The 12,886-nt window shown below is 41.8% G+C and overlaps 1 protein-coding gene across 1 annotated transcript in view; it reads right to left on the bottom strand.

Moving 5' to 3' along the window:
* Window positions 1–12,886, bottom strand: part of ADCY5 (adenylate cyclase 5) — a 218,761-nt gene that overhangs the window by 19,248 nt on the left and 186,627 nt on the right. Inside the window, exons 9-12 of the mRNA XM_071562687.1 lie at window positions 12,251–12,273; window positions 7,638–7,782; window positions 5,934–6,031; window positions 3,181–3,268 (exon numbers count right to left, since the gene is read on the bottom strand). Of these exons, the coding sequence (XP_071418788.1) occupies window positions 3,181–3,268; window positions 5,934–6,031; window positions 7,638–7,782; window positions 12,251–12,273 (354 nt within the window). The remainder of the gene's footprint in view (window positions 1–3,180; window positions 3,269–5,933; window positions 6,032–7,637; window positions 7,783–12,250; window positions 12,274–12,886) is intronic.

The following is a 12,886-nucleotide window of genomic DNA, read 5'->3' as shown; positions in this document are numbered from 1 at the left end:
CATTTATGTAACTTATTTCACAGTGATTTATTAGTCTATTAAAAAAGTACAGTTTTCAGAAGGTTTTTTTTCCCAGCTTAAAAAAGCCCTAATGCTTTATGAGCATCTAGAGCAGCTTCGAGAGCCAAAGAAAGAGGTAGGAAAGCTACGCCTATGTAAAGCTACAGAAAAATTTATTTTCTCCTTACGGATACTTGAAATTTCTCTCAAACGTGCTCCCAGGACCAAGAATTCAACAAGAAGTTGAATTCCACACAGCAGTGTAGATACCAGAAGTCAAAGAATTTTAAGAAGAAACACGAACTTGGTAAGTTAGTAGCAAACCAGATGTCTGTCAGCAGAGTATTTGTGAAGGGACCTTGGTTCCCATGACCTTAGACTCTACTGGGAAGGGACACCATCTCACAGTGGCCAAGTCTTCATGGAGCATCAAAGGGAAGAACTGGAACTCTCTTGTTTATTACAGCTGAAGAAACTTGGAAAGCCAAGTTGGCTGTGCTGGCAGTTCTAGGATCAACTTCTAGTCCGTGGAGAGTTTTACAGTGGAAGATAATAATGACAGCGAAAGAAAATAAAACATGATCAAGCTGTTCAGAAAGAGCCTGCTGGCCACTGTCAAAGCCAGAGCTGGAGAGGCCAAAACAGGGAAGGAAAATCTTACATGAAAGCTGGAAAGAGGAAGAGAAAAGAGACACTTATCATGTAACAGAACACCAAGCAGGCAAAAGTTATGTTTCTGCTGATATTCTGGGGTGGACACCTGCTTTCCAACTTTGTGTGGAATGAACCATTGGTATGTAAAACACATGCTCTCCTATCCCACATCCAAGTGAGAAACAAAACAAACAATAACAACATCCCTGTGTCTTTAAACTTCATCTAAAGGATCTGTAAAAGTTCCTTCCCTCTGTATATGGGTAAAAGTGCTTTCTAGAGCAATGTGAAACACAGAAATAAAGTAACACCCCTTAACCAAGGGCTGAGTAAACCTGTGCTTCAAAAACTCAAACTTGAAACACCAGGATCTTTAATGACAGAAATAGGCTGCAGCTATTAGGGGCTGCTGCCACCAGACATGTAGCTGACAAGCTGAAAGTACCTGTTCCCTAAACAAGCCATCTCATAAACAGATGTTGTCAGCAGAGACTAATCTGGAGCACTAGAAAGGGGTGATCAAAAAGGTATTGGAGCTAGAAGGGCAAATATTCTCAATATTTGCAATCTGTGCAGAGAAGGCAGTGGCCACACTGGATGTTATACATGAGCCCATTGTGGGGCTGGGCAAACACACTGAGAACTCGCTGTTGGAAATACAAGGGGCTTCAGCAAATCTCATTAAATTTTAATGTTAACCTGAATTTCCTCTGATGTCTTATGTTTCCAGAGCCTGTGCACTGAGGCAAAGCCAGCCTAAAAACAGTTGCAGGCACCACTCAACAGACCTCTTCTACATGACTTTGGAAGATCAAGGCAAAGAAAGCAAGACTGAACATCTGCCTAGAGTCACATGAAAAGTCCTGTGTGCCTTTCAAATTAATCAGTAATTATGATCAGTGATAATTTTAAACCAAGAAGCCCAAATCAAAAGCTTTGAAAGATGTCAAAAGAATCAAGTGCTGCTGTCAATATGTGGAAGCAACCTAAGGCTGTAACTGTCAGTGGGTGACACAGCTGTGAGCGTTGGAATGCATCTGGCTGCAAATCATCCAGTTCAGACGTTTCAGAGCTCTGGGTCTGCCACAGCAGAGCTGTGCTGGTGTGGTCCTGCTCGGCTGGCAGCGTGCTGGGATGTGCTGCCAGTGCCAGTGCAGCAGAACCATGCAGCACAGCTCTGCACTGAGTTTCCAAGTTCTTTGTGGCTGTGACCAAAAGCTTTTCACATTGGTTCTTAATTAATTGCTAATCACATCAACTGCTGGTACCAGTTTACAAACTAATGACAGTCAATAACATCCTCATCTGTAATGGGCTCACCAAGTACAACCAGGCATCTTTGGGAACCATTTCCCTGCCCAAGCCTTTCTATTTGCACTGTTATTTCTGACTAGTTCTCATTGCTGGTAAACAAGCAGGACCAATGGGATGTTGCACTTACAAACTAGGTTCCCTTTAAAATTGTCGTAAGGCCATGGGAAACCCTGTCAGTGAATTGTTAAGTTCAAATAGAACCTCAGGCTTGTTTCATTGGGAACAGTTTGCAGCTCTTATTATATAAGAAGGCAAAGCTTAATTCTCCAAATCTAACTTTCAAAAATCAGAAAGACATATAAGGTGCAAGTCTGTCAAGAGCACCCACATTCAACAGTTGAAAATGGCACAGAGAAGATAATTAAAGTGAGGCAAATCATCTGCCTGACATTATCCATTATCCCACAGTTTCTTCTGCAGGAAACATAATGCTCCTGAACTATTTTATTCCAGGTTCTGAGGAAGACAGCTGAGCTTGGGCTAAGGAGCCTCAATCTGAGTGTATTCCATGTTCAGACAGCGCTTGACTAGAAGGATCCCCAAAACTGCAAATACATCAACATTTTAATAGAAATACCTTTGAGTGAAAAAGATGAACAACCGACACTTCCCACAGTGCTCACTGCCAATTTACCACAGGCTGACAAGAAGAATTAATGTGTTTTTGGACTTCACACAATGTATTTCTTTGCTGATTAAAGCCAGTTACAAGAAAGAGCACACTGAATGTTGGAAGCTCTGTATACTCATCTGAGAAAGGCTGATAAACTTCTATATGTTTATGGCTTTTAATTCCCTCCAGGACATTTTTCCTTGATGATATTCTGCTTCTGATTATCTGCCTACCCAAACATGCATATGCAGCAGGGGCCAGCACACAGGCGACTCCGCAGGAAGTTTACAGGGAGGAAACGAATGGTCAGTGCTTCGTTCCACACTGGAAAATGTGTTCTTCTTATATCAATATGAGAGTGCCTGCAGGGGACTTAATAGACATGCAGATCCACAGAGTGATTACTTCTGCTGAGCTAAAGAGATGCCAACCCAACATCTGTTTGCAGTTTATTCTGCCTTATCAAAGGCTTTTTCTGTAACCCTTATCACATAGTGTGGAAAGGACGACTAACAAAACATGCTCTGTTAGCTGAAGAAACAGATTGCTGATCCAGTTATCTTAGGCAGAGGACTCTATAAGGAAACCACAGGACTCACCTTTACACAGGAGTAAATGACTGAAACAAACACCACTGTGGTCAGGATCAGGAAACAGGTCAGGAAAAACCCCAGCATAAACGTAGAGCTGAAATCAAGAGAAGTGGTTGGCTGTTTGTTTGGGGTTTTTTAAATGCACACCATATACAATAGCTCCAGCACTGCTCTCCAGAACACGACAATTGTACAAGCTATGACACACTGCACCGGCTTTTCAATTAGGACAGCAGTAGGAGACACGAGGTGCCTTGAATACCAACAGGTACTCTGTCCTATTTAGAATTACTCATGCAGGCTGCAGAGCAGAGAATGCTGCATCTTCTGTGGCAATCACCTTCCTGCTGGGGTGATAGTGGTGGGACTGAAAAATATTTCATGCACCAGAGGAGGTGATAGAACAACTTGTTATGGCAGGTTGGCCCTGGCTGGCTGTGGGCAGAACACCCCTGGGAGGGAAGGCGAGCTGAGTGCTGCAGTGCAGCTGAGTGGGAATAGTCTCACTAAGAATTGCTACCTGTTCTTGAACAGGGAATGTCTGTGTGGCACCATTCTCCATGCTCTGTCTTGTGCTTGGGATGGCAGCAACCATGGCTGAACACAGTCAGGGAAAATAGCCTTAGCTTGGCCAGCTTGAGACATTTCTGCTCCTCCCAACTTTGAAGTACAAAGAGGATCCCAGGGCCAACTTTGTGTATTTCAATCTGTTTTAAACACGAAGATATTCAACACCAATTTCCTGGTGACTGGTCTCAGTGTGACAGGATAGCCCCACTCCCAGGAGTTAGCCTTGTTCATAATTTAAAGGAAGCATTCATGTGATGTGCTATTGAGGCCAACCACACCAAAGCCAGCTGGTCTCTGCGTTCTCTCATGACTACTAAGATAATTGTACTTGCTAATTCACTGTCTGAGCCTTTGTGAAATTTGCTAAAGCTATTCCTCTTTATCATCATAAATTATCACTGACATTCTGTCTCTAGTTTCAGATTCAAATTGTGTGGTGTGTCTTTCAGGAACCTCTGATGGTGACACATATTCACCTGTGGTTTCAGTTGCTGCTTAACTGCTACCTTCAATAAAAGCCCAAAGCTACACAACTGAAATATAAGGAAAAACAAACCAAAGTGTGAGAGAAAGTATATCTGACCTGCAGATATGGAATTCTATTTACTCTTGAACCAAATCACCTTCCAGACAGCCTAGGCTGACCAAGGACACTTCAGAACTTGCAAAAAAAAGCCCCAACCACCATCCTATGGGCAGCATGGAAGGAGACTGTGTAGCACATTTACACCACGCTGCCATAAGGGATGGGCTCCTGCGTAATACAAAGGAGGCAGCCATATGGTTGCCACACATCAGAAATTGTCACGTTGTCATTTAAATGTTAAACTGGTTTTATGAAGACAGCTTAGTGGCTGCTCAGGGAGTTCGATGAGCAACACAGGACTGGTAGAGGGCTTCTGCAGGTGTAAGTTATGGCAGCAATATCCAGAAATCCAAAGTGCAGGCCCTTGATAAATCAGTTACGCTCAAAGAACACTTCTGGATGTAATTAACAATGCATTTATTTCTGGGAATGATCTAGTTTCAATTTTCAGCCTCTCTCAGCTTTACTTCCACTTTCACAAGGCAGACCTGTCTGTTTACAGTGTGCATTTGTATTGATGTTGTTTTGCTGATTCAACCTCCTGTGAGCATCTTGCCTGGGAGAGTGAAGGACAAACTTGAGACTACGTATTGTTTCTGTGACCTTCTGAGTATCTGATCTGAACACTACAAACCAATCTCTGCTACAAGAAGATCTGTGGTAGGAATAGAAGTAGAAAGCAGTTGTAATGGCATAAAATAGTACCGGAGTTCTCTTCACACAATTTTTTGTCTTGCAATGAAGATAAATTTAGAGAATTTTCAGAGCTTCTGTGATCTTGTTCTTCAGATTAAAAATTACTAACTTTAAATTTATTTCCAACTCAGCAATGTTCAGTGAATGATATATTATTGCTACCAAACCAGAGCACGGGAAATACCCACATGCTGTAATTTTAAGGGATTTTTAAAGAACTCTGAGAAGAAATAGCATGTCTGCAAGGCTTACTGCTGGGAAAGAACTAGTGGGTTATGCTGTGCCTTGCAAAACAAAGCTGCAGACCACTGCAGTGGCCCAAGAGCACTGTGCCCTTAAACATTAAACTTGGAGTAGCCACTCAAAGCTTAGGCATGGGGAGCTCAACTCCCTCTCTACCTCTCTTCTTGCACTGCTGCTCTGAGTCCAGAAGAATAAATATATCAGAGATTATGCCTCATCTGTTAAGCAGACCCTGTGACCTCAGTGCTTCAAGCAGCAAGGCTGGGATGGGCTTTTCACCTCCCTCTCCTACTGTGCTCACATAAGAGGACAGTTGAGTCCTGGTGCTGTGAATGTGTACTATGCCTTAGTACACAATCCTTCCTACTTACTGGTATTTGTTTTCCCCAGGCATATAAATGTACTGAACTGAATTTCCTAAGATGGAGATAAATTATAAGAGAAATCACACCAAGAAAACAAATCCTCCCATGTCACTGAGGAGGTTTTAATCTGCACTAGAAATGAGTGAAAACAATAAGCACCATGCATCACTTGAGCATGAATTATTTAAGGATTTTTCTCTTCCCCTTGGTGTTCTGAATTTTCAAGAAAAAAACAAAGAAAAGTAGGCTGTAATAGAGGAGGGGAGCAGATGGGAGCAGAGGAATGAAAGGGTACTCACTGTGGCACAATTATGATTTGAACAAAGCAGATGAAGAGGAAGACTAGGGACGCACAAGCCACATAGGCTCCAAACCTGTCGTCCACCTGCTTGGAGTACTGCAAAAAACACAAACAGTTATGTTAGTGGGAAATTTGGCTGCCTGCCTTCTCTCCATAAAAACTTCTTACTTGGCTCCCGTTTAGGTCCTTGGAATGCAGTGCTGGTAGGAAACAACTAACATTACAAACTCCCCTTCTCCTTGGGCAAGTTGTAAGGGGTTGAACAGACCTAAAGGCCAGGGAACAAACTCCCACGGCTGGGTGGAGAGAGGATTCTCCAACTGCCCCTTGCACAAGGGAACAGGAGTGGATTAACCGGGACCAAGATTCTAGGTCACTGTCATCAGACCTAAACTTCTTTCATGGAAGTTTCCTCCAAGGGGGACAAATGCTGCTGCTGAGGAAACCACGGGGCTTGTGCAGACAGCTCAGCTTGTTCTAATGGCAGTGCAAGGATACTGTGGCTTTCACACAGTCACTCCTTCCAACTCCTTGTCAACATATCGGTCACACGGAAGCTGCATCTGACTCCCAAAGATGCTTTATTTAGCTCGAAGCACAGTTCTCAGTACAGATGGTCTCAATGTTTGAACCACAAAAGAAAAGGTGCTCTGAACAGGTGAATCACTAATTTCCCTGGCTGTTTTAAGCTATAAGATTGAAGGGAAGGACAAGGGGGAAATTATGGGCTTGAGCTTTTATCCAGTCCCACACTGATTCATTGAACAGCTGTAAGTCCTGCAAAGGTCTGCTTTGGCAATAGGTTGTCATTCCTGTCATGGAAATACTATTTCTAAATAAAATTATAAAATAATGAGTGCAAACTTATGATGAAGTTTTTTTCACTGAATAATGAGTTTAACCTGAAGACCATTCAAGCATCCCAAGGATCTGTGCTTGGATAAAAAAGGAGGAAAAAGGATGACTTTCTTTGGGCAATTAAACCCATCAGTTTTTTTAATACCTTTAAAAATAGCACCTGGGTTAAATAAATAAATTTAACTTTGCAGCCATCTAGAACCAATGTTGTCTCTATCATATAGTCAGGGAAATGGAAATGGTCCTTGCCCCACAACAACAATATCTGAAACCAAATCAGGAAGTAATCAGCTATTTGGGAGTTCTAGGTCTGTTTCTCTCTTTTGTCACATTTGTGGGATAGAGAACTCTACTTGTTGCTTAAAATGGGCTCCCAAAAATGACCAGAGTACAGATTGCATTCCAATGAACCCTAATAGTACCCGGGGCTCCTTGGTGGCACAAAGGGCTGGGAAAAATCCCTCCAGAGGTGATTCAGAGCCCAGGCAGGATGAAGGAGGTTTCCCCAGTGATTTGAGGGAGATAAGGGGTAACTATAATATCAGTTTGGATGCCTCAAAGTCAGAGAAACAATCTGGCCTATTCTGAATTCCCTTTACTGCTCATCATTACATATTCATGTGTTCATATTCCTGGCCAGTGCTCCCTTCAGACGACTGTGACTTTCTAGGAACACGTACAGTAATGTTTCCATGAAGGAGCATGGATTTTTTAAGACCACAATCCCATCTCCAGCACCCAAACCCTGGCTTTACCTAGATACAAAAGTTTGACCTTATGCAGGAGAATTAAAACTCGTAACAAGCCTGACTGACGCACTGCAATGATTTTGAGAGACTGTTACCTTCTTCTCCAAGTCAGGCTCCCTGAATGTTAGAAGGAACTTGCGCACGTGCTCAGAGCGTAACCGGTCAATGCTCCTGGCATCGATGGCACGGCCCAGAAACTCATCCACTTCATCCTCTGGGTTCATACTTTCCTGTGTACTCCTGAGGATGTCATGAAAAGGGAGCATAAGAGGACAAGATAATTTCTGTCTCTTCACCGTGTGTTATCATTCCACTGCATAATAAGCTGGAGGTTAATGGCATTTCACTTATGACAGCTTCAAGTTGGGAAACAGTATGAGCAGGGAGGAGAATGGTATGAGCTCTAGAGCTCATTGCCAGTCCTGAATCCATTACTTGCCTTTTTTCATCCATTTTCATGCCCTTACATCCATTTTCTTGCCTTAAGGTCCCATTACCATCCTTCTTTCTTTAAAACCACTGAGTAGTCTCCTTCTACTAGTCCTCAGACTGACTTCCCTGCACTGCTGTGCTGTGATAGCTGTTAGTGCCTGAACTGGCAAAATGAACTCTGCATCCAGCCCCACTTCTTGCTTACTAACAACAATTTCTGTAAATATTACTATGAACATTTCCAAACTTGAATAATCCTCCCTTTTTGAGAAAAAAATTACATAACAAATATATGGGGAAAAAAATGTAGCCTGACTCTCTTTCACAGTTATTTATGAGTATGAAGCATAAAATAGAGAAAAAAAAACCTGTTTACAAGGTATTAATTTAAGGAAAGGCTGCAAAAGAAACAGGTAGCAAACAAAACAAATTAAATTAGATTCTGCTTTCTAAATATGTGGAACAAGATTTCTAGATTGCTTCTAATCTTTAATGTCAGTATTTTTCTGATGCTCTACTACAGCATCAGGAAAATGAGGCTGCTTTTCAAAAGCTGTTGGAAAAAAGTAACACTGCAAACTTAATCATCCTGAGGCACTTTGCACTGAGCATCAGGAAACCTGAAGCGCTTCCCAAAACTAGTTATTTTTAAAATCTAACAGGATTTTAATGGCTTGATGCTGTCACTTTAATGGCTGCCCTCTAACTAGTTATAGGCAGAAATTAAAAGCTAATCCTGAAGTGCTGTTTTCCTGCTCTGCTTGCATGATTGCTAAGGTTATCCACAGGATATGCCAATAGTTATCCACTGAAACACACCCCTCAATTGCACTGGGGTATAATCCAGCAGATAACTATTTCTATGTGAAAACCCCATGATGGCATAGCAACTTAGGGCTCATGTTGTGTGACCTTCACTTTAGGCACTCTGGAGAAAAAATCCTGAGGTCTGACAAGCACAGTGAAAAGCTACACTGCTGTATTTTCTCTCTTTTATCTGTGCTGCACAAGAGCACACAATGCACTCTGTGTTGCAGCCAGTGGTCTCCTACAGGTATGACTGTGCTGGAAGCAGAGATCACTCAAAGCAGCTTACAAAACAGAATGTGACTCTGTTTTAAAAGGGAAAGGTCCCTTTCCAAAAGAAAGGCTCTTTCAAAGCTTTCTGAGAAACTGGATCAGATTCTAAGAAGCCCAACTCATCCATTGCTGTTCTCTTGACAAGAGAAAAATAAACCAGATCCATCTACTTGTTTCCATCACACCACTCTCTGCCCCAGTCAATGAGCTGAATGTGTCTGCACCTCAGCTGGGTCATGATGACACAACAGTGGCATCTATTTAGTGATCACACAACAACTACAAACCAAGTTTGTCTAAAGGTTTAATCTCCATCTTAGCCAACCTTAGCATTTCAGTGGTGTTCGGGAAAAGTTTTTTATTTTGGGGCTCTAAAGTTATTTTATTCCTTGAACTTCATATATCCTACTTTGAAAATAAAAGTGTTTTTTTCCCTACAAGGTCAGGACATGCTTCCTTAGAGGAAGTACATCTGCTTGAGCACTCCAAGCAAAGCTGCTTATTTTCATTCAGTCCTCGCAATGTCTTCTGGGCTCATAAAAATGAGCAAGGAAATAATTAGGCTTCATATTTACAGAATGTCTTCCAAGATCCTGTGAGTTATATACACATTTGGGTCATTCACATTTAGTGACTTCATACCATGTATGAGAGATGGGATACATTTTCCCCCAGAACTGGAGCAAAAGGGTTGGCTCAGCATCTTGGTGAACCGCAGTTAAATTTCAAGTTCCACTCTAAAAACACAACACAGGAAGATGCAAAGAGAAGAAACTGCCTGCTTGGACTCTGACTTTGGCTGCCTCCAGTTTTGTAGTAGGTCCTTATACTTCTAAGAGCATTTCTAACACTACAGCAACTTCTGTGGTAGCAGGTCATGCAGAAATACCTCTGCAGGTTTTAAATTTCCTTGCTGGGATATTGGCAGTGGGAGCCACTTCTCAAAGACTGCAGGGACGCTCAGTCACCTTGCACAGACCCAGCTGCTCAGGTGACTTTCACAGTCTGTTTTAGCCAAACTAAATTACTGTACAGCAAGTTTGGGTACATTTACATAAATGTAATTTTAGGTTGAAATACCAAATTTCCCTGTGCTGAGACGTGCCCTGGAGGCAGTGCCTGTAAGTCAGAGCTGAGGTAATGCCATGAACTAATGAAATTCTTATGTGGAAATGTATCAATACATTGACAGTGTGGATGAGGGGTGAAAAACAAGGATTTCAGGTCACTCTGAAACTTCCAGAAACACCTTTTAAAAGGACTGCTGAGACTTCTCCAAATGCAGCCAATGGAAAATTGTTGCAAGGGACAGGAACAGCATGAACAGAGCTTGGAGCAACTTTTGCACTCTGCTTGCACATGGAAAGCTGGCAATTAACCCAGAGGTGCTGGCTTCAGAGTGGCCAAAAATGCTCTGCTGATTTAATTACTCTGCAAATGAAGAGTGTGACCACTGCCAAAACTACATGTAGCCATAATTTTAGATGCTCCATGCCCAGGTTCAGTAACTAAATCTGAATTCAGACACATAAGTGTCAGGCCATGTCTTCAGAAGTGAGTGGTGCCTATGTCTAACTTTGCTGAAAAGTGAAAGTATCGACCCTCAATGTTTCTGCATGTGAAAGAACTGGGTTAGTACCTGACATGGTTTAGGCATCTAATTTTAACCAATATCACCATGAATATATTCTGCTAGATTTTTTTTTTGCCAGACCTTTGCACTTAAGTGCATTTCTGGATGAGGAGACTCTGAGGGCAAGCAGTAGCTTCTTTTGGTGCTGAACACAAATGCAAAAACCCTGCAATCTGAATAAGGTGGCACCACACAGAATCAACAGTGTAAATACACAGCTCAGCTATTGGCTGTAATAGCCCATGGAACCTTCCAAACTGTAGGATGGAGGAGAGACATTATGGTTCTTGGAGCAACAGAGGAGATGCTGTTCCTCAGCTGTTCAGGGACTGTGCTGTGGACCAACACTGAGGCGGCTGAATTTGTGTTTTCTTGCACAAACTACGACGAAAAATGCTATTTCATGAGGGATAATGAAAAGTTCTGTATTCATATGAATTATTTTGTTGTAGTTTGTTAGCTCTTTTCAAAACATATCTAACATCAGCTGAGTTCCCAGCAGCCATGGATGCAACCGGACACCCTGGCGACTGCCCCTTGACACGGTGTGGGACCAGCAAAACATCCCCCAGTGCACAGAGCTAAATGCTATGAAAAATGATTCGTAATATTGCCATGCTCAAACTTATCAGTTTCCTTTTCCTTTTAGGCAGTTGCTCTCAATGCTCAGCCACCATAACATGCATTTCCCACAGCTGGATGCTCAGGGCCATGGAAGCAGTCAGCTGTCCCAGCTCACAGAAGTCCCTTAGCCCTGACCAGCAGCCTGAGAGACATGATAAGGAGCACGAACAATGTATTTTTAGGCATCAGTCCTCTACTGTTGTCTATCTTGCTCTGAGCAAGCTTATAAGGAATAGCATTTGGCAGGACTGAATGTGAAATTATTTTAAATACCTTCAATACAGGAAAGGCTTTTTTATGTCCAGTTGCAGAAGTTAAAAAGTTAACACATTTGGGTTTTTTTTCTCCAAAGGCAATTTTTCAAAAAACCCACTCTTGTTAAATAGTTATTTTAACAATTTCTTTAAAGTTCTATAAGAAAAAAATGAAAATGCTGCTTTAAATATGGCTATATTTTAAAGCATGAAACTTTGAATTTCTGAGCTCATTTTTATATATAGAAACAAGTTATATGCAAAAATGAGTAATACATACAAATAAACTCAGAAACTGTACATGCATTTCAATACATACATAAACTTTTCATATTGGAGATGTCCAACACTTAGACATACTTTACAGGAAGGTTTTGTCTTGGGTTATTTTCAAAGAAGCAAATAGTAGAGAATGCTCAGGGCAAAGGGAAGTGCAGTAAAAGTATTTTAATTACAAAAATAAATGAGAACCACACAAGCAAATAAATGTTTTGAGGGCAGTGACTGTTCTGAATGCTCATCAGTCTATCTTGTGCCCTCAACTGGCTGTCTCTTCAGAATAAACCTCTGGAGAGTCCAGGCATTATTCTTGGCTTCTGGGCATCAATTTTTGGCCTTTTTAATATGAGAAAAAAATCCCAAATGTGTAAACATAACAGTGTATGACAGAAGAAAATTTGCTTACTTGTCCTTGGGGTCCTCAAAACCCTGAAAGAAAAGAAAAGGGCACAAGGGTTAGAAAACAGGCTGACCTTGAGAGCACCAAGCATCCTGGGAAGAGCATTTTGCAGGGGATTTTTCAGGGAGCTCATTTGTCAGGTGTGGATGGAACAGCTTTACCCACCCACAAGAATATTTTGTGCAGCTGTGTCATTGGGCAGACAGAGCAGTTTTGGAAAAACACATTCCCTCAGACAGAAATTCATGGAAGTGAAGATAAAGGAGATGCTTCAGCCGACTGCTGCCACACTTTATTTCAGGAGCCTTCTTTGTTGCAGTCACCATTACAAATGATACAATGGAAATTGTACTGATATTATAACTGGGGGGGTATTTTACTTGAAACAAAACTCAGAAAGGTAACACAAGTCAACTGTTGTATTCAACAGGGTTTCACCTCTTTATGTCAAGGCTTGGCCAAGGGTTTTTATTTTGGTTTTTATCTCTTCAGGAGGAACCTCAAGGGGTCTCCTTGCTCCTCGCCTCATCTCATGCAAACACAGAACATGCTTTCTTGAATAAGATTTCAGGAATTATTTATAAACTTCACAACAGCCCAAATGTTCACACTTCTTTCTGGGCCACCTGAATTGATTCAGCC

This window comes from Pithys albifrons, chromosome 8 (assembly GCF_047495875.1).
Source record: "Pithys albifrons albifrons isolate INPA30051 chromosome 8, PitAlb_v1, whole genome shotgun sequence".
Classification (NCBI taxonomy): Eukaryota; Metazoa; Chordata; class Aves; order Passeriformes; family Thamnophilidae; genus Pithys; species Pithys albifrons.
The sequence above is the reverse complement of the archived record's forward strand: the minus strand, read 5'-3'. Positions and strand labels throughout refer to the sequence as shown.